The sequence below is a fragment of the Scomber japonicus genome, chromosome 4, assembly GCF_027409825.1.
Source record: "Scomber japonicus isolate fScoJap1 chromosome 4, fScoJap1.pri, whole genome shotgun sequence".
NCBI classification, from domain to species: Eukaryota; Metazoa; Chordata; class Actinopteri; order Scombriformes; family Scombridae; genus Scomber; species Scomber japonicus.
Genome location: NC_070581.1, coordinates 13592447 through 13614863, shown reverse-complemented (window position 1 = coordinate 13614863; position 22417 = coordinate 13592447). Strand labels below are relative to the sequence as shown.

Genomic DNA, 22417 nt, shown 5'->3' with positions numbered 1-22417 from the left:
ACACTTAAAAACAAAATTGCACAAGTAGAAAAAATAATAAAGTAAAACTTAATAATAAACTTTGGTCCAGAATAGCCAGGATGTGGAAATCTTTACAACAAAATATCCAAGAGAGTATTATCTGTACACATTTTAAATTAAGTTTTAAAAAGTATGTAGACAGAACGAGTAGAAGGAAAAACAATAGAGAATTATAATTTAAAAAGTAGAGATCAAACTATGACTACTGTGTGTATTTACTATGGTCACTATCAGTATTTCAAAAGTAAAACACAGTCAGTTTCAGTCCCACATGGTTATAATTACTCACTGTGGGTAGAAAGGTGGAGGAGAAAACAATAATAGAAACACTACACTAATATAAATGATCCTGACACGTATACAGTTTATTGAAATGTAACACTTAATGCTTGAATAATCAGGTTACCAAACTTCAGAAAGTGTATTTTCATATACATTCCCAATGGTTTATATGTCAAGGCAATCTCACTGTGTAAATTTAAGAGTTTATTATTTGTGGATTATTAAAAAGTTTAAATCATTGCTCAAAATCACCTCATGACTGATAACACTGATGGATTATTATGTTCATTCCATCATCACAGTAATTTAGATTTGTAAACATTGAATACACTTTATGTAAAACAAGTCATGGAAGGAGTAGTGAGCAAAACATTATCATTTGTATCTGCTCAAACATTAACAACATGGTCAGATATTGTGACCCCTCTCAGGTTGTGAATTGGCTGAGATAAGAGAGAGAGTATCTCTGTGTTTGCTTCCTCAATAACGCAATAATGTAATAAAGTCTGGCTTTCTGATGAACAACAACACTGATGTCACACCTGCTTTCGTTTATAGCCACTGACATGAAACTGGCTTCTCCCCAAACCACAACCAAATCTTTTTTTTTTTTTTTTTTCTTAAACATGTACAGTACCAGTCAAAAGTTTGGACACACTTTCCCATTCACATCAATGAGACAGTGTGTCCAAACGTTTGACTGGTACTGTATATTAATGGGGATTAATGTGTCTAAATACAGTGCAAGTGTCCATGTTTAGTCTCTGATTAACAAATGAGAACATACAAGTCTCTCTACTAAATCATGGAATACTTCTTCAGCCTACTATGAATCAAAATCAGATAGAACAATACCAGGATCAAGGGTTAGAGTTGATTGAAATGATCACCTGTTGACATGTGATAACTGTGAGAAAGTGTACCAACTGGACATAGAGTAGTTTGGTTTTTAAGGGTCATAAGTCAAAACGTCACTCACTGCTGTGAGATCCTCCAGTTACTCTGCCTAACAAATATGTCAGCCATTGTTTTAGGTTTCCTATGAGTATCCTGCCAACATATTGGTCTCCTTTTTCCTCAAGTGAAATAAAATACATTGGGGAGTCTTCGGTGGCATTATTTATGCACGAAACGACAATTATGGCTGGATGGCAAACACACTATTATTGTATTAACTTCCTGTCTTGGTTGTAAAATGCTTTGTTGTGCAGTAGCCCCACAATAATTCAATTGACAAATTCATTTGAGTTTCAATTTCAATTGTTTTTAATTCACTGAAGTCAAAATACTCAAGCAAGCTGTGGATGTGGAATTGAACGAGGAAATCACATGGTAGCCTAATAACATGTAATAGCGTGTGTTCTCAGTTTGACAGCCAATTTACCATTTATGGATGTAATCATCATAGTGCTGATGAATCTGAATAACGGGCTCATCCACTCTAAACACCTGTTTCTTTAATTAGCGGTTAAAACATAATATCCCTTTAAGAGGAAGGAAAATAGAGAGGGGGGGGAAGTGAAGCAAGAAGGGACTACTTCCTCATAGCCTCCACAATCAAAACATTATTGGTGCGCAATGGGTGAGTCTGCATCCTTTAAAGGACACTTTCTGATTTAACACCTGAAGCTCCTCGAACAGCGTTTGCTGCACCATGCTCCAACTGAACGACACGGTGGAGCCGGAGAGTCCGGCTGCGGTTATCCACCCTGCAGAAACCGAGGAAGGGGTGGAGGTAGCCTTCACGCCGCCGGAGGCCGAGCGAAGTCTCGGTCGCGCTGCCTCCGTGGCCTGCTGTCCCCCGCTACAAACGCTGACGCCTTTTAATGTGCACAACCCTACAATGCAAGCTAAAGTGAAGGACTACTTCGTGTTCAGAGTAAGTTGATCCACTAGAATGAATAATTATCAGCTTAATCGGCATTAATCAGCATCGATGCCGGAATGTTTTCAGTTAGTGTATGTCTGTGTCTCTTCAAAATAACCCCCAGCGTGCACACACACCACCCTTAACAGTGCAGTGCAACGCATTACAATGTGTTAACAAAGCTACAGCAGTACATCACATTGAAAAGATGATGCTGATGATTGACGGCTGTGTGTGTGATGCTGATCTCAGCCAGGTACCATTGAGCAGGCAGTGAGCGACATCCGGACTGTGGCACTCCCCTCTGAGGATGGAGAGGTGCTCAGCGTCTGGCTGCTGGCTGAGTGAGTATCGCAGCGGGGACTGACAATGAGCAACTGCAAAGTTCACTGTAAAAACAAATATACATGCACCTCTGCTGGAGATGTACAGAATTAAGGCTACAAGTTACATGAGTTGAAATTATTAGTCAAATAATGCATTAATGAATCAAGAGAAAAATGAATCCATGATCAATTAATCTTTAAAATGATTGGTAAAGTAAATCACGTTGAACATTATCCACTTATCAAATATGAGTATTGAAAGCTATTCTCTGTTTCATATCAATGGAAGTCCTCGTAACTAGTTTGGGGTTTTAAGACTGTTGGTCAGATAAAACAATTTCAAGATGTCAGCCTGGACTTTGGGGACATAAACTGGACATTTTTCACTATTTTCTGACATTTTACAAATGGATGCATTCAGGGCACATGCATTAGCACCAGTTATCAGCCAAATGTTGGTAAAATATGCAAGTGGCTTGTCTTCACTCACCAGGTAATCTATTGAGTCGCTGGTCAAATTTGAACATTAACTGGCCATGTCGCTGGTGGACAAAAAAGTTAATTTTACATTGGTTAGCTTGCAAACCTACACTTTTCTTTTCACTCTTATGTTACATGATAATAAATGGACGGAGAAGAGAATAATACATTGTAATATTGAGCCAAACTATTTCTTTGACACCACTCCTTTCAAATTGTGCTTTATAAATGATTAAAAATTCAGGGGAATAATGTCAATTTTGTGTGACTTCTACAGAGTTGACCACTGGAACAATGAGAGGGAGAGACTTGTGCTTATCACAGACAGGTAAGTCAGAAAGTATGTTTGTTTACCTCACATATTTGAGGAAATACACAGCATCAGGTATGAAAGTTGATATTGTCCATTAATGTAATTTTGGTTGTGTGTGCAGGTCCCTGCTGGTGTGCAAGTATGACTTCATCAACCTGTTGTGTCAGCAGGTCATCAGAATCTCTCTCAATGCTGTAGACACCATCTCAGTGGGAGAGTTTGAGTTCCCACCAAAATCCCTAAACAAGTACGCCAAAACTATTTAGTCTGACAACAGCAAGTTAGTATTAATTGCTATTGTTGAAATACTGAAGCTAAGATTAGGTTATAAAACCTAATAAAATCCTTTAAAACAGATTTATATAGCATTTATGTAAACGTTTTACATGATGACAGGAAATAAAAGTGAGTTTTATAAGACAGAAAGAGAAGATACATAATAAAGAAAGAAAGGCTCAAGCAGTGAACATGTCTCTTACACCATTATGTTTTCTTACAGGAGAGAGGGCTATGGCATTCGTGTCCAGTGGGACAAACGTCCTCGAGCCTCGTTCATTAACCGCTGGAACCCTTGGTCTACAGATATGCCCTATGCCACCTTCACAGAGCATACAATGGCCCGTGCTGATGAGAAGGTGGCCTCTCTGTGCCAGGTATAATCTCTCTAACTATATAAAGGCAGATTATTTATTTTATTAGTAATTTATCTAATGGACTGGTGTTAAAACATAATAGGATTTAAAGTTTTAAATGTAAAGGGTCATTCACTTTTTTTTGTGTGTTGGCCCGTTTTTTTAAAAAGACAAACAATGGTGACTGCTGGTGCAATTTATTCACAACAGGCCGAGCAGCCACAGTTCAACTGACAACAATAGGCCGATTGCTGCCTCAAAGACAAAATGCCTTAAGAGAAAGGCAGTTGTTCATATAATTCAAAACAGTGTTCACGACTGTGTGTATGATCAGTTACTTTAAGATATTTGTTTATTTCATATTAGCAAGGCAACAACAGCACCTGGGGCAAATTTCTGGGGTATAACATTTTCTTATACATAGCTGTTATCATTGCTGCAGAGAATAAGTGGAGCTAATTTGGCTGTAAAATCTCAATCATATCCATTATTGCACAGGAAATGTTTCTTTCATTCTAGACAGTTAGTTTTATTAATCACATAAATCATATGCTATGAAAAGAAAACATACCACTGGTTCTGTAGTTGTGGTTGATGACTGAAAGATTTTTGGGGGCTGTTTTGGTTTCTTACTCTGATTCTTTCACTCTGCTAAGTTGGACAACTTCCGGACCCAGCTGGTGCAGGCAGTGAAGAAAGCCCATAAGGAGCATCCCATCCCCGGTCGAGCTAACGGTGTCCTGATCCTAGAGAGACCCCTGCTGATTGAGACTTATCTGGGCATCATGTCCTTCATCAACAATGAGGCTAAGTTGGGCTATTCCATGACCCGTGGCAAGATCGGTTTCTAAAACAGACAGTGTTTCCAAATTACAACAGAGTTTACTCATATGTGTGTTACACTGTGCTCTCAGAGGGAAACTGTTTCCCCACTACAGTGTACTGGGCAACCAGTCTGTGTGTGTAAGTTGAGCCCATGAGATGTCCACAACTCTTTAAGTTGGTGTCACAGACATGTGGTCAGCCTACTGTAGGGAGATGATGTGCAGCGCTGCATGGACTGTCTATTTGTTTTTAGCACCCCCTGTCCGTGTCCTTCAAAGAGCTGCTCCCAAATCTGTCATACCTGCACAGGCCTTCAGGAGAGCACATCTATGTGACAGTACTTGCATCAATTTATCACTTCTCTGTACTCATACTAGATTGAGCATTGTGCAGTCTCACCCTTCTTGTTTGACAATTGACTGTCAAAACTAATGTGAACTATAGGTTTTCAGTAGAGGAATGTTAACATAAGGGTCAGTGTTTCATTTTCAAAGATGTGCTTTGTTTGGACTTTTTTCTACAGCAAAAAAAAGGCTGCCCAGTGGCTGAGAACATGAAGTGAAACCGTGTCATCAGCCACGAGTATGTTCCATGTTTGCTACATTAATAAGATTTGAAATGAAGGATTGCTTTATTCAGATCGCACGGCCATAGGGTTGCTTCTTGAAATGGAATAGCAGCATCTGGTTAACGGTCATGTCACATGATTATTGTAATAAATGTTACTAAAAAGGATGTTGTTCCATGATCTGCACTAATGTTGTCAAAAGCTCTGGGCTAAGCTGTGTGGAAAATAAGAGCTGGTTACTTTTTAGCGTCCACAAAACTTTTTCAGTGGAAATGATCAATTACATGTTATGACCTTCTTCTCTTGTCCGCCAATGTTATGCTCTCCATGCTTCCATTTGCCTAAAGTATGTCACTGCTTAGAGTAAGGAGCTGCTGTACCATTTGGAGCACTGTTTTAGCTATTAAAACTAAAATGTTCTCATATGTTACAGATGTTTTATGCAACAGGAACTTTGTCATTTTAGGCATATATTTGCACTCTGCTGCATTACACCACTGTAATGGATGGGTTACAAAATCAAATACATTCAGGCAAGGCTTTGCATCAGTTCGTTAACCACATACTGTGCATACCTTGTGATTTGTATTAAAGTCATTTTTTCCTTAACTGCACCCTATACCCACATCATTGTGCTACCAAAGTTAACATGCCACATCTTCATGTGCAACAATGCCAATGAACAATTGTGTCTATCCTTTTCTGGTCTTAACTTGTGCATGTGCCCTGCATGTTGAGCTTGCATGACAGATGTTTTTAAAAGGAGTGTTCTAATTGGATTTGTACATACTGATAATGTTTTATTTATCTGCTGTTATTTTGATGCAGTTAACTCATGAATGCCTCTAGAAATTAAATATTTAATTGCCAGTTCTGAAGTATTTTACTTAAGGATTTTGAAAGAGATTATGTTACACACATGTGAAGGCTTACCTTTTGTTCTAGCTACTTGTAGCACAGTCGAGCCACAATGGAGAATAATAAATGCTTTCATGTTCTTGTCAGGGTCTCAGTTGTGGCTGTTTTTAAGAAGTGCTTTTACATAGTGTTTGTTCTGTCAAAGACTGAACCAGAGTGAACATGTCACACTTCAAATGTCTGCACAATTCAAGCTTTTATAAATTCCACAGCATTCAGATGATGATGCCTTAGGCCAAGTAACACAGTCCTAATATATTTAGTTTGACAAGCTGAAAGATTTAGATGCATAAATTGTAAACACAATATTTATGACAAAATTTATTCAAAATAATTACACAATTTCATGGGAACACATATACAAAATACTTCAACTAAAAATAAAGTTAACACTATAAAACTTTATAAAATCATCTCACAGTGTTTGGAACTAGTGCTTTAGTTTGCATCCCAGGATGCAAGCATGTCATGTCAGGTTTTCAACAACATCCCACTAACCTGCATTGGGGGCATTTAATAGTCAGCATCTACAGTTCAACATCTTCATCCCCACCATAACACATTCCTGGCCAAGTGTTTATGGCAGAATAAGTCTGAAATGTAATCCAGTTATTGTTTTTGTGTGATTTACTTGTCCTCCTGATCAGTGTCCATGTAGCACAAACACAGCTGCTCCTTGCCAAGCAAGATAAGAGAGTCTCCACTGCAGTGCCAGCTTAGTGATTGAACCTGGAAACCACCTGCCAGGAGAGAGAGAGAGAGAGATCTGATGAAAACATACATGCACACAAAATGGGGGCTAAATCAAAATTCAGGACAACAAGAGAGACATATATATAAAAATATGTATTTTGGCTGCAGCTCCTCTACAATTAGGCACACTCACTGTTTTGATAAATGTCAGTCTGAAAGTTACCAAATTTAAAACAAAGCTTAGTAAAAAGGCCTTTGAATGTTTTGCTCAACTTAGATATAACAAACAGCAGCAAATATCTAAATGTTCAATTTGTGCTTTTGCTTTCATTGCCCTGTGTACACGGGGACAGCCAACTGATCTCCCTGTGTAAGGAAAAACTGGGGATGGTCAACCTTCCCCTCAAAATCTTCCCCTTGCACAGGCAGGAATAAAATGAAGACCACAACAGACTGGTATGTATTTAACGTGATAATGGAGTCATGTTTTCAAGCTGCTGTTACCTTCAGTGGGGACTTGGACAGAAACGCAGCCTGCCGAGGACCAGAGATAGAGTTTACTGTTGCCTGTACATAGTGCCAACCGGGGGCGTCGGGGGTCCCACTGAAAGCAACGCACGGGCGATATCTGCTCAAGCACAGCCTCCAGGCTCATCTTCTGCATGTCCCACACCCAGACAGCACTGGCCATGTTGTCTATGGTCAGAGAGACACAGTTACTCATTCACAACCGCTCTCAGCCTTAACAGCCCAAAAAGTATTGTAGCAAAAATAAGTAAACACAAAAGCTCATCAGAAGAAGCCCACTACCACTCCATGTTGTGACGATTGTACGGTTCACTTGTATTTGACATGAAGGTTCAACTGAATAACGGAGGTCTTACCATTTTTGGTTGCTAGGTAGCGACTATCTGAGCTGAATGCCAGAGTAGAGACACCAATCTTGGGGTTGGCACGGTCTGGGTCTGGTTTGACCACAGGTATTTGGACCGGCAATGGGCAGATCTCATCTGGATTAGGAAACAATAACAAAACAGGGCTGGTGATTAGACAGAGCTGGTGTTTGACCTCAGTAGTTTTAATCAAATAGAGGTTTGAGATTTTTCTTCTTCAAATGAAAGCTGACATACATTTGCTCTGGGTGTTGAACAAGGTGTTGCCGATTATGATGTTGTGTAGCGACAAGTCATCACTACCAACAGTTGTCCTGCTCTCCACTTCCTTGTACACAACCTAGAAACACAACAAACAGCAAATAATTGAAGTGCAATTCCTTGTGACATAATTATGACAGCTGGTAAATACTCACAGCTTTTGTGTTGTTGATGGTTGCCGGGTGCTCAAACTGTGTGATTTTCTTCCATGTGATGTGATTGAGGATGCGCACCTGACATGAGGGTAATAAAGTTATAGTGATTACTTCAAATCTTTGTTAGTTGTGGCGAGCTATTAAGGTGATTTCTCAAGGTCATCGGCCATGATTAAGTAAGAGTTTGCCCGTACTTTTTCATCGTAGCTGCCAATAGCCAGGAACTGGCTGCTGGGGCTCCAGGTCACAGACTTTACACCCAGAGACCACTCATAGGCACTGTAAGTCGACAGCAAGCGACCATCCAAAGAATATAGCAACACCTTGTACTGCAGAGAGGACACACAAACACACAAAACAATAAAAACATCTACACATTTACTTTGTGTGTGCTTCCACTAGGCCTGGTCAGTTAGATGCCTCACACATCATTTCATATTTTTTGGATGACGTCACATTGCTTTACAGAAAAGGTTGAGCACTCGGCATTGGCAACCTCACTATGTCAGTGGATTGGCAGGTTGTTTTTTCACACAGGACTAAAGTCAGCCTGAATGCAGCTTTAGTGTTTATCGTTCTGTTACAATTATTGTAACAGAACTGGAGTATTTTATTTTCAGCATTTTTCAAGATATACATTAAAACACAAACACAGTTCCAAACCCCTCCCCAACCCACCACCAACAAATTGAGAGAGAGAGAGAGGAAAAAAAGAAAAGAAAAAGAAAAAAGATAAATAATAACAATGAGACGCAAGGTAGACAGAAGCTTGTAAATCTACAACCTGTCCATCACAGAACTGGATTATTGTAACACATTTACATTTACATGTCTTGTAGCATGTACCAAATAGACATTAAAAAGGGGCAAACAGTTGATAATGTGGTTGCATATTTCCCAACAACCCTTAAGGGTTCTTCTACCTTGGAGTATTCAACTCTTGTCCTGCTAACAATGCAATCAGGATGCTTAATCTATCCTTTTCCCTTATTCAATCACAAGTCTGTAAAGCAAATGACTCACCTCCAGACAGCTGTCCCACACTGCCAACACACAACCATTGGGAGACCACTCTAACCCTGCCAGATCCTGTGTCTCAGTCTCAAAATGCTGTGAAAGAGTTAAATTAAATTAACTTATGCTGCACATTTACAAAAAAATACAAAATTCTTCCTAAAACCCAGAACAATCAATTAAGGCAAAAAAAATCACCAAGGGTAGAGGAAAGAAATAACAAAAATCAATAATCACTTATGTCATCAAGACTGACAAAACGTTATTTGTTAGTGTCCATATATCTATGAAGGCATCTGCTGCACGACATCTCAAATGATGAAAGTTACGCTCCATCTTGATCAATGACAATTTCTAAGAATGACAGTTTGGAGGTACTGAAGCTGTTGCACCATGTTGTAAATCATTCTGACATGCAAATCCTGTCTGAGATGTTTGCCTAACAGCAGCCACTGAAACTGTATAAACTTTTGTACACTTAAATTTAGGTTTTACAGCGTCAACTTGTAAATGTCTAAATATGTCCTCTGATAATAGTCGTGAAACTGAAGCAAAATTCTGATGTCCTACTTACCCTGAGTAAATGCCAGTCATCGCACACAAATACACTGACATAGTCTTTACAGTCACGGCGTTCAGCCAAGGCCATATAGGAGCCATCTCTGCTGAAATCTACACCTGTGGGTGAAAGACGACAGGGGAAAGCTATATTTTTATTGGCAATGCTCACAAGTATAATAAAGACCTTACAATGACACTGTGACAGCTGATCTATCTAGCTGCAAGTTATTTATACTGAAAAATATTTATATAATAAAAAACACATTATACACTTGTCAAAGCTACAAATTTACGTTAACATTTCCAGAATCAGTTTGCTCAAAAGTCCAAAATCAGAAACCAGAAATGCACTAGTCAGGTTTAATACTTAGATTATACAAGCTGTATGCAAGATTTTAATGTTCACTTTTCAGCCGCTTGAACTATGACTCCTGAAGGGAGGTTTAATCACAGCAGCAGCAAGCAATAAATAAATACAACAAAATAAAAATATTTTCAATATATATATTTTTAATCAATATATTATTGTGTTTAGGCAATTATCCATTCTAATAAATGAATATCTAACCTCAATGCTTCTGTGTCTTTCATCAGATGTAATGATTTGACATTTTGGCACCATCAAGTTGGTGGTACTTAACTATCATGGCCATATTATTTATATGATGGCTCTGAGGATGCACAGGTCGCAGAAGGGCACAGAAGTGCATTTGAAAAATGGGGAGAGTCATAGACAATCATTTTTCCCCAAGCTGCTGACAGGCCAGTTATGAAGAGCATGCCCCATTTACTGAAGAGGGGCACAGCTGTCAGCAGAGAGCACCATAGTTTGGCCACATACCCAGGGTCGCGCCACAAGGTAAAGAACAGCATGTGATTCACGGTGCACGCTGCAGCACTCAGACCGCTGGCCCTGTCCTCAGGTACTCCTGGTAATACAAATAAACTCATAAGCCACAAGCAAATAAATAAAACAAGATTATTCTCATACTCACCCTTCTGACATGCTTTGGGATACTTGATGTAAGACACAGCTTTGGTGCACAGGGACCAGACGGTGACTCTCAGCTGTCAAGACATCAGAGAAAAGGGGGGGGGGGGGGGGGGGACTGTGGATCATCTCCAATGGAAAGTAGAAGGGGCAGATAAGACATCTTAACTTGGAGAAGAAATACTGGAGTTTTCAATACCAGTATCTATTTTTAAGAATTTAATAATATATATATATATAAAAAATGATATAGTGGCGCCATCCATTATTCAAAGCACTTAAAGCATTTGTGACAATGTAAAAATAAACTTTTCAGTGCTCTCCGTTATACCCCTTAAAGTGTATGAGAAATAAACTCTTAATTCTCTGACATTATATAGGTTTTTCTCCGAAACAGACCCAGTTTCTTGCAGTGTCTTTTCAAAGTCCGGATGCTTAGGATGATATGGTGATTCTGCGCTAAGATAACAAACACTGGGTTAGAGTCCATTTATGTTTATTCCAGTTGGAGAGTTTATTTCTGGCAAATTTGTGAGTTTTTTCTCGAAATATTACCCCCCCCCCCCCCAGGTGACTATTTGACCACACAAGCTTCTCTACAACCATGAGAAAGTGAGGTCTACATGAGAGTTATTCCACTAATGAATGTTGTGTATGGTGACTGGGTGTCAACAGCAACCTATTAATAAGAGCCAATCCGCCAGGCCACAAGCCTAATGAGGCCTCTAAGTGCTCCTCTACACCCAAAGACTTGTCCATCAGCCGGGCAGATCCAGACTATACGCCAGGCTTGTATGGTCCATCATGCCCATTAACAGCTGTGGACAGAGTGCCTTCTGTCTTTGAAGAGGTCTATGATAAATCCCTGTGAGGGATATGAGACCCTGACATGGAATGCATCCATCATTAAATAAATGGCCCAATAGGGCCCTGAGTGTTGTCCATCAGTACACCTCCACAGGGAATGAGTGCATATGTTTAAGGGTTGCAGTCAGTCACTGGCAGGGATCGATTATACAGATTCAATTAGGAGTTGAGCACATATTAAATTAACGGATCCAAAACAACATCTCGACACATAGCAGGAAAACCGGACTGGTCCATTTAGCAGCCAAAATGTAATCTTAGACATGTCTCCACATGTGTGACATATTAACAGCAAGTTGTGTGTATTCCCATAAATGAGAAGCAGCGCCAAAGAATAACTACCTAGCCACAAGTCGACATAACACAGAGACCACATGTGTTAATACTCAGTTTTGACGGCATTCACACAAATACCCACCAGTCTCACTTCAGCAAGATTGATGCCAACAAACGTAGGTGGCTCTGAGCCAACAATGCGGCATATTTTGACCCAAGGACCAGAATTAAGTGTGGCATCTTGCCCTTCAAGAAACAAGGAACACATAACAGTGACTTAATGTCTTTGTGACACTATTACAGAATCTGTGGTCTGTACTACTGTGCAGCTGCCTGAGTGTTGAGCTGTTCACAGACTCCACAGACTGTTGCTGCAATCACTGCCAACAATAACTGGCCACAAGTGACAACACACAAATACATTACATTTTGTGACCATACTAAATGTTACTAATTGATATTTACATATACATAAAGTGTACCATCAGCATTCATTTTCTGCAGGCCACTGTGTTCAACATAGTTCAATAGTTGAGAGATGCTTTTCTGATGGTGCACAACAAGATTTCTGCAGCTTCTTGAATGTTTCACTCCTCTTTTAAACACAACAGTGACAAACAATCCAATTAGCAGGGTCATGCAAGCCCAACACTGCACTGCACAAGCATGGCCCCCATACTTCATTTTAAAGCCTACAGTAAGCCAACACAATATGGGTGCATGCAGCCCTGTCTGATCATGCTTTACATGTTAAGGCTGTGAAAATGTTGAACTAAACTGGTTATGTATGCTAGTCAAGAAGACTGTTCCATTTGCATACTGAAAAGCCAACTCAAAACAGATGACAAAAAAATACATGTAAAAATAATTATGAAGCTTGATTGAGGAGAACTGAATGGCACTGAACAGTGTTTCACTTTGTACTGAAACTCTGTTCTCCTCAATCAAGCTTCAATACATTTTCCAAAGTGAAAAACTTGGCAGGAGACTGCCGTGTAGTCAGTAATTTTTTTTAACATAAGCTACCATGTTATCTTCAACACCAAGGTCTGCGCACACAGTGGCACTGTACCGCTACTGTATCATCATCATTTCACTTCCAAATGAGACTGCTGCATTATTAGCTAGTAACAAGAAAACATCTTACCATTTTGAAATGATTATAAAACACTGCCAGAAATTATAGACAGAACCCTCAACGCACTCATGTGAAAATTATTCATAACAAAAATAAACTATATACTATATTCAAAAAAATCTGTAAAAATGTAAGCTTATCCTTTAGGGTATTACAGCATTTTGCATTTGAGAATATGCAGGGCTAAAACTATTGAACAAGCTTTCATCATGGTGTTCAGACAGACATTTGAACTGGGCCAACGTCTGTCACCTCACTGGGTTGAAGTGTCGAGCCTCCTGTTTGGTCAAGACATCCAGCTGTGTAGACCCTGTAATAACACCTCACTGCACGCTTCCTGGACATCCCCTCAGACACGGTGCCATGGCAACCAATATCAACACTGCTCAAACACAAACACACTTACACTTCTTAGATGCCTTGAACCCACCGCATAGGGGATGCAAGGAGATCAGGACCCGAAAGGCAGTGTAACTTTAAACTGAGTGGAGGAAGGGTAGCATGAGGAAAATAGGTGGGAAATGCTTTTCCATGTGGGGTGGCAAGGAATAAGATCCTTAGTTTGTAAAGCTACACTTTAGATTAAGTATCTTCGCCAAAGGTGAGCAGCAGCTTGGGGATGGGGGCAAGAGACTTAAGGATGGTGTGAAAAGGCAAAACTCCACTATGGCAGCTGCTGTTTATCCAGCAGAGATGGAAACAATCATTTCTGTGTTGGGGTTAGCATCAATTGCAACTCTTGATCAGTACTTACTCTAATTACAGACAAGTACATCATTTTATTTTAGTATTTTTTTGCTCACTGTATGCACAAGGATTTCTCATTAGGAGATATTTCCTAGTTTCTTCCCACTGTTTCATAAATTAGGTAGTTGTAAAGAGTCGGGGGGCTGCAAATTAGTGTTTCATAATATGGCTGTTGTGATACCCTTAGAGACTATAAATAAAAGCTATACAAATAAACTTCACTTGACATGTTATGACAAGACAACTTCTTAGGACACTGCTAAATGAGATAAGTGTGGCCAATTTCTACCAGCACATCCATTTAATATCTATTAGCAAGTACTCACAGATTAACCACTGATTCCCAACAGGATAGCCATTGGCAACATGATAAATAAGATCAGTTGCAGATTACTGACAGCAACCTGGAATAAAACTTATCAGCCATTTGTGTTGTGCGCCTAGGCGATTGCTAGAGAATGGGTGAGTGTGTTTGATGCCATATAGGCCTATCTGTCAGCAGAGGATTAGACTGTAGGCATTCCATACAGGAAGCCATCTCAAACTAATATAGCCTATTTCTCCTGTTACAGCCTTATGATTCTACCAAGGAACTGGAGCCTTCCGCACCCACACATAGGTATGGGTGAGCTATTGTCCCATGTTTTAGTGTGGCAGCTGCTTACGCTTGCAGTTTAGTCCAGAAGCGTTGCTGCCAACAATGCTACATGTTAGCAAGGCTCTAGGAGTTCTGGCCAAGAATGCTATTGCTAATCCGATGCCAGCAATGTAAAAACCATTAGAGACGTCAAGCTCAATGATGTCCTTGGCTGGAGTTTTTCCACGCTCAGTTTATCACCCTTCAGCTGGTAAACGTGGATTAACATGGATGTGTGAGTGGCATTTTGTGAGGTTCTAAGATAAACGACTGGAATTCAAAGAGGGAATGACTTGCGTGAAGTCTCACAATCCAGGCTTGGTTTCAGCAATGTGACTTTCTATGAAATCTGTGACATGGCATCGCCCTGCATCTGAAAACAGCTGAGGTTGTTTTGATTTGTTTTGTTTTTCTTCTTTCACAGACAACAAAGAAAGTTTTAAATCATAGCCTTTAAATTTCTACATTTCATAGAAACCCCTATTAGCACTAGAGACCGACACCTTAAGTCACTCTCCCACTGTCATAATTTCAGTCGTGAGCTTGTAATTTGTGGACTTGAAAATCAGAAAGAGCTGAAGATGTTATGTTTGCAACTGAAACACACCAGCTACACAAAGACAGACAGCCAGACAGACACACACACACATACACAGCTAGCTAAGCAGATTTACTGACACATAGACAGACAGATAAACACACACACACACACATAGAGGCACGATCCACACCACAGGCAGCTGTCCCTAAACAAGTTAATATAGCAGGCTGTTTATGAGTGGGGCTGAAATTCAAGCCTGACACGAACACCCGTCTGGCAAAGCCTTAATGAAATCTTGGGTTGGGGTGAAGGTAAGTTCAGTGGGCCCCTTGGCAAGATGGTAGCAAGTGCCTATTTTGCCTCTGTTAAATTTGTTTCGCAACCTCAACTATACAAAGATGCTCAGTAACACTAATCACTACTTAAACTTCCTGCTCATATTTAACCAAGTGATACCTCTATGGGGCAGTAAGTAGCGGCTGTGAGAGGATATTGTGATGTGGTTAACTACCATGCTAGTTTGTTATGGTTAAACCATTAAAAATACTCATGAAGTTGTTGTTTTTTTCTCAGAAACAGCCATGACAAAGACAGATGAGGAAAAATTTGCGCCCAACATTATGGTATAACCTAATCCTCCCTAACCCTATTTCCTGGTGGCTCAACACTTTCTGACCAGACATACTGATTTGGGGAGACTTGTTTGAGCAGAATTTAGTAGCTGTTCCCAGTGTGACTTAAAGATCACGGAGTATCATTATCTGATCTTTATATCTCATTTTCCAGTGACAGCATCAGTTTCTCTGCAATAAAAAATACCAGAGAACAGTGAAAAAATGTCCATCATCACAATTTCCTTAAGCTTAAAGTGTTCAAACGTCCTGCTTTGTCCAACCAACACTCCAACAGAGTTCAACAACTTAGTCAAGGATATTCACTTGACTATGACATAAGTCAGAGAAAAACAAGAAATACTCACTATTGAGGGGAACTAAGAATTGTATTTTCCTTACAAAGCTGGCTGATTATCAAAATAGTTGAAAATGATTTTTCCTTTTCAGCCAAACATAAAAGTAAACATTAAGCACCTTAAAGAGATAATGGATGTTCATAAAGGATTCATTTACTTTTGATATTGATTATTTGATCTACCCATTCATGTGCTGAACCATAAAATGATTGCAACTCACACTGACAGTCTAAATCCGATGATATACTGTTCTATGCAGATGCCATATCTCCCCAGGGAAGGAGTCTCCATTCAATCCTATTCCTTTTTTCTTTTTTTCTTTTTTGGAAGATGCAGACAGACACAAAGCAGACATGCCACAGACGCTTGCACTCCATGCACCCTTCTCCAGATCAGACACAGTTGTGTTGGCCACAACACCTGTCAAGTGATTCCTGGAGTCAGGTTCAGCATGATAGACACGGCCCACCACAGTGCCCCCGTCATAATATTCCACATGGCCCAAGGGTAGCAGCTATATCTTCTCGCTCCCTACAACACATGTTTACTGAGAAGGGAATATAAAATAGGAGTCAGAAGGCACAGCATGGAACGGAAATGCATCTTTAAATGTCTGGGTGTCTCTCTGCAGACCTATATAAGTAACACTCAACACATCTCATCACTGTCTTCCTTTATTGTCCATAAACCTATTTTGAGCAAGTGTACAAACTATCAGTGAAGAGTGATCCATAAAGTAATTAACTGAAATCGTTCTGGGACCTTTGCCATGTCAGAGGTTCTGTATCATGGTATGAAATCATTTCTATTAGTCACACACCCACTACATAGGGATGTCCCATTATACTATGTAAATACTGAAGAAAACTATCTAAATGCCACAGACAATATTGCCAAACTCTTGCATCTGGTGATCATCAAGGTTTGATTCTCGACCCTTCTCTGTTCTCTGTGTGCTATATGATCCTCAAAGTCATGATTCATAAAAATGCAATATTTCCATCCAATATCCAGCCAATATACTGGCACATATTAGCTTATCACAGATTCAATGTGTACATTAAAGACTTCCAGTACAGACATGTCAAACATACAGCAATAATCTAGGAGCAGTTTCTCCATAACTCAGTTACATAATCTGTCCCCCAGAGAGCACTGACAAGATCCGTTTCAAACTGTAAAATGTAACACTCAGTACATATCTTGGACACAATTGTTAAAAAAACTAAAGCAAATTGAAGGGATCTTTATTAAAAATGTTTATTTGTGTGGTGTTGTTTTGTGTGTTTCAGTAAAAATTTATTTCTCATTTATCAATATTAGACTATTTAAAAACTCTCAAATATAATCATCAGCCTAATAAATCCAGTGACAGTTGAACTACAGTACATTCATTGACTCATTGAAATGCTACCAAACCAATTCAGGTCAAGCTGGTTCAGGTTCCTGAAAATATCTGTTTAAAATAAAAACATATATTAAATTATGCAATCCTATTTCCTTAGTGGGAAAACATCTGAAAAATAAGCCGTTTACACTACATTTTTCACTACACTGAGAATGCTGTAGTTTTGAATAAATGTAAGAGAACTATTTTCTTCAGTAGCATTTAATTAATTGAACAAATCTGCCAAAGACGATTAATTAAATCACTATACAAAACATACTTTTTAAACTCCTCCTACTTTTTGTGTTTGGATTGGTTTCTTTAAATTAATTGTTATTTTATCTTCTATTTATGTCTGAGTTATATAGATATGTGTTTTAATGTTTTTTCGTTCATTGTTGTTCAAGTTTACTATTGTCATATTTTTATGAGCAGCAGACCATCATTGACAGGACGTGCTGCCAATAAGAAAATACCAGACCTACATCAGAAGAGCACATACACATTGCACCCATGTTCTAGAGGTACTTGAGACCCATGTATGACAGGACGCTAACAGGAGGGGAGCAATAAAATCAGGCTCAATACATGCAGCAGTCAGTGGTATTGGGGGGGGGTTGTAGGGGTGTTCAAGGAAGGCTCTGGTGTCTGGCTATTTTCAGGTCCCCCTTCCTTGTGGGCCAGCAACAGTTGAAACCAGACAAGCGTATGCATAAGTACACTTGTGTGCACATGAATGTATGCACACATGCACACACCGACTTCACACTTACATGGAACTCAGTGGTGTTGAGAATGTGACGTCCATCCGGACTCCAGCGCGAGGAGACTAGTCCTATTGAACCCTCATCAATCTTACAGTGCCAGTCCGGCTGTTCGAGAGACCACACCTGAAGAGAAAGCCAGAGGGAAGAGGGAGAGTGACAGAAGGACAGTCATTATTGATGACATCCCTCACACACATCCAGTATCTTCTTCAACTTCATTTCACAGAGCAAGCACCACTTGAGCAACAGAAACCATGAAGGACTGGCGCTGGATACCCCTTCAGAGGTAAGCTCTCCAATGCACACCAAGCTAGTGTTGTTGTCACTTGTGTGCAACACTTGTTTTCACCACTCGAATACTTTGACAAAACAAAAATAACCGCAAGTTCTGTTTGTTGATTGGGCACAGGATTAATTACATGAATTCAAAAGCAATATCAATATCTTTCATTAACGGAGACTTTTCATATTTTTGAGCATTCCAAGGTAAAAAATACCTGATGTAGATGAATAAAAAAATCACAAGAGAATTATACAGTCAAGGTTCAAGAGTCAGTAAATGAAATGTCTTTGTATTCAGGACACAAACATGTATAAATAAGGATAAAAATGTTAAAACGTAAAAGCTTAAAGTTTCTTTTTGTTCTGTTAAATGGTGGATTTAATTTTATGGTGGCAGTCTCAGGGCCCCAGATTTATGTGTGGTCTACATGTTCAGTCAAAGAAAATGCTGAAACACTGCTTAACAATGTAACCATTTACTGTAAACAGTATGTAGAATGAAGTACTCTATGAGATTCATTCAAACAGAGGAGACAAAACCAAATTCATCTGCAGTACTGTTCAAGAAAATTAGTCAGTTTACAGAAGAGCACAAAATGACAGTTAAACTAAATGTGATGTATAGCAGGGTAAGTTTGAAGTAACTGAGCTAACTAACTCAAAAAACAAACAGTGTACATACAAAACTTTGAAGAGAAAGTTATTTTTGTATTTTATTTACTGTTAAATGATTTCTTTATTTTGCCAACACAGAATATGGCGAATTGACATTGTGAATAATAGTCTTTTTGTTGTATAGTTCAATATATTCAGTATAAATCCCCTTTTCGAAATGTTTACATTTCCACCAAGTCTGAAGAACCATGTAGATTATGCAAATGACACCCACAGATCAGATTTAAAGACAACAGCACTGTTTGAAATGTTTTTTCCAGCAAGAGGAAAAAACATTACTGCCATGAGTTCTCTTTCCCTCTCTAATTTGTTCTTTTTTCAAAGTTTAAATAACTACAAAGCATTAAAAAAACATAACATACGGAATTCTATTCTCTGCCATTTTATTATCTTGCATGTATGCCTAGGAAAATGCACATAGTACAACCCAGTCGATAAATGATGACTATTATCTCTCACAAAAGATTAATTCTATTGTCAAATTTTGAGTTAAGTGAGTAGGCAATAGAAATCCAGTGTTTTGTTTTTTGATTTTTAAATCCATTAAATGTGAAAAATAACAGCAAACTTAATGACTGTCTCAGGCTATTGTGTAAAACATTTTCTGTCATTTAAAATGACAATTAATTAATCATATCGCCACTAACATTGCTAATCTAGCAAAGTTAGTAGTAAAATTAAGCAAACCCTTTACAATTACCTATGTTTATGTATAAATTTGAGATGAAATATGATCAGATCTTCATTTAAGTTACAATTATGAACAAATACAATCTATTTGACCTAATAACACACACAAATCATGACATTGTTGTCCATACTGAATACATCATTAAAACATTCATTGTAGGGATGAAAAAGTGTGTGAACCCATGGGCTCACGACACTGGACACAGGAGTGAGCAAATTTGAAGTCTAATCTATTAAATGAGATTAGAGGTGTAGATTAGAGATACTTAGACTCATAAAACCCCCCACTAATTTTGAGTTTGCTAGTCACAAGAGGCATCTGCTAATGTGAACCATGGCTTCCAAAAAAGCATCTCAGAAGACTTGACTATCAAGAACTGTTGATTTGCATAAAGGTGGAACAGGTTACAAAATAATCTCTAGGTGTTTAGCCACTCATCAGTCGACAATATGAAAAATTGTCTATAAATGAAGAAGATTTAGTACTGTGGCTAGTCTGGGTACCCAACTAAGATGACTCCAAAGGCACAATACAGAATGCTCAGTGAGGTAAAAAAGAAACTCACGAGCAGGAATCATTGGAGCTGGTTGACATCTCTGTTCATGGCTCTACCACCACTCACAAAACATTGGGCAGGCATGGTTATGACAGGACACCACAGTGGAAGCCACTGATCTCCAAAAAAACAACCATTACTGGATGCCTGAAGTTTGCCAAAGAGCACCTCAACACTACTGGGAAAATGTTTTATGGACTGACAAAACTGAGGCTGAATTGTTTGGAAAGAACATACGTATGGCGAAAAAGGACACTGCATTCCAACATAAAAACATTCCCAATGGTGAAGTGGAGGGGGACTCATGATTTTGAACTGCTTTGCTGCCTCTAGACCTGTACAGCTTGCCATCATCACAAGGCAAAAATAAATTCCCAAGTTTACCAAGGTATCTTACAGGATAATGGGTGGTTAATGGATGTCTGTCCACCAGTTCAAGCTCAGCAGAAACTGCTTGATGCAGCAGGGCAACTCTAAACACTGAAGTAAATTTACTACAGAATGGCTTCAAACAAAGAATATCAGCCTTTTGGACTGGCCCAATCAGAGCCCAGACCCTAACCCAATACAGATGCTGTGGAATGACCTCAAGAGAGCTGTTCACACCAGACATCCTAAGAATATGGCTGAGCTCAAGCAATCCTGAAAAGATAAATGGTCCAGAATTCAGAATTCTTCTTTAACATTGTGCAAGTCTGAACCATGGCTACCAGAAGTGATTAGTGGAGATTACTGCTGCCAAAAAAGGCTCATCCAGCTATTAAATGTAAGGGTTCACTTACTTTTTCCACCAGCACTGTTAATGATTTATGGGTGTGTTTAATAAAAGACACAAAAGATTATAATGGGTTGTGCGTTATTACCATAAACACATTGTTTGTCTATGCTTGTGACTTAGATGAAGGTCAGATCTAGGCATGGGATGATAACCGTGTTCAAGGTATACCGCGATTTGAAAAAGCCACGATAACCGAAACCGCCAAATTTTATGTCATACCGTCCCTAAGGTATGAGCTGTTTTTTGTCTAGTCAAAGACAGAAAGTGCTAGTCAGAAATCCCTCAGGTGGGGCAGCTGCAGTGTAGAGTATCACGACCCCTCACACTGTCATTACAGTGTATATTCAGGTTAAATTAACATGTCTGTCTTTATTTTTCTTCCTTTTAGGAACATTTTAGAGCTGTAATCACAGTACCGCCATACCGTGAAACGGTGATATTTTTTCTTATGGTTATCATACCGCCAGAATCTCATACCGGCCCATGCCTAGTCAGATCATATTTTATTAATGCAGAAAACCATGTTATTCCAAAGGGTTCACTTACTTTTTTACACCACATTACTGTCTGATTTTCATATCCTACCTGTACCAAGCCTCTCTTGTACATAGCACATAATATAAAGAGAGAATCAGAAGACCACTCCATGTGGGATATCTGGTCCAGGCAGGTGTAGAGCTGCAGGATTTGCAGGGTGCCCACATCCCGTACCACCAGCCTGTACTGCACACAGGTAGCCTGTACAGCCAAAGAGATAAATTAGAAAAAGGCCTCTTATCTACTTTTCTTGTAGCCAGTGCAACTACTAAATGTAACAAGATTTAAATTATGACTTATTAATAATGAATTTAGTTAAAAGCATTACATTTACAAACTTTACAAAACTACAAATTAACAGATACATTATGTATTGTTTTTAAAAATCATACTTACTAAATATTTCCCATCTGGGGAAACTTTACAAAGTTGGTTGGATTGTTTGAAGACCTCTGAGAAATTCATTTTATGATCACAACTGTTCCTACAGAAAGACAATTTTAAGTTATCGTGACAATTTAAAGAAAAGCCCAACTGAGTTTCCTCAAAGTTTTACCTGCATTATAAGTGCACTCTTGACTGACAGCCTACTGGTCTCAACCACTGTAGTTCCCAAATATTAACACATGATGGCGCCACACGACAAATAAATAAATATGCTTCTCACATATGACATATGACATATACACACACACTTGCCACATGCCAAGGAGAGTTGTGACGTGGGGAAATTCCGTAGAGTTATCTAAGTAAAGGTGGATTTAATCA

At 39.0% G+C, this 22417-nt stretch overlaps 3 protein-coding genes across 3 annotated transcripts in view; 2 read left to right on the top strand and 1 right to left on the bottom strand.

The window, feature by feature from the left end:
* The first annotated feature begins 1892 nt into the window (after positions 1-1892).
* tprg1l (tumor protein p63 regulated 1-like) lies at positions 1893-6273 on the top strand. Its single transcript, XM_053317005.1, has 6 exons — positions 1893-2182; positions 2423-2514; positions 3254-3304; positions 3411-3536; positions 3789-3942; positions 4578-6273. Exons 1-6 carry the CDS (start codon positions 1958-1960, stop codon positions 4770-4772), a joined length of 843 nt encoding a protein of 280 aa, XP_053172980.1. The 5' UTR covers positions 1893-1957; the 3' UTR covers positions 4773-6273.
* Positions 6274-6510: 237 nt separating this feature from the next.
* The window catches only part of wrap73 (WD repeat containing, antisense to TP73), a 16348-nt gene continuing 441 nt past the window's right edge, over positions 6511-22417 (bottom strand). The window contains exons 2-13 of the mRNA XM_053316998.1: positions 22046-22133; positions 21698-21850; positions 18137-18253; positions 10805-10877; positions 9823-9926; positions 9258-9344; positions 8429-8563; positions 8235-8312; positions 8056-8158; positions 7810-7935; positions 7430-7621; positions 6511-6972 (exon numbers count right to left, since the gene is read on the bottom strand). Coding sequence (XP_053172973.1) covers positions 6860-6972; positions 7430-7621; positions 7810-7935; positions 8056-8158; positions 8235-8312; positions 8429-8563; positions 9258-9344; positions 9823-9926; positions 10805-10877; positions 18137-18253; positions 21698-21850; positions 22046-22114 — 1350 coding nt within the window. The 5' untranslated portion in view covers positions 22115-22133 and the 3' untranslated portion in view covers positions 6511-6859. The remainder of the gene's footprint in view (positions 6973-7429; positions 7622-7809; positions 7936-8055; positions 8159-8234; positions 8313-8428; positions 8564-9257; positions 9345-9822; positions 9927-10804; positions 10878-18136; positions 18254-21697; positions 21851-22045; positions 22134-22417) is intronic.
* Positions 18385-22417, top strand: part of tp73 (tumor protein p73) — a 27843-nt gene continuing 23810 nt past the window's right edge. Inside the window, exon 1 of the mRNA XM_053316991.1 lies at positions 18385-18416. Coding sequence (XP_053172966.1) covers positions 18385-18416 — 32 coding nt within the window. The remainder of the gene's footprint in view (positions 18417-22417) is intronic.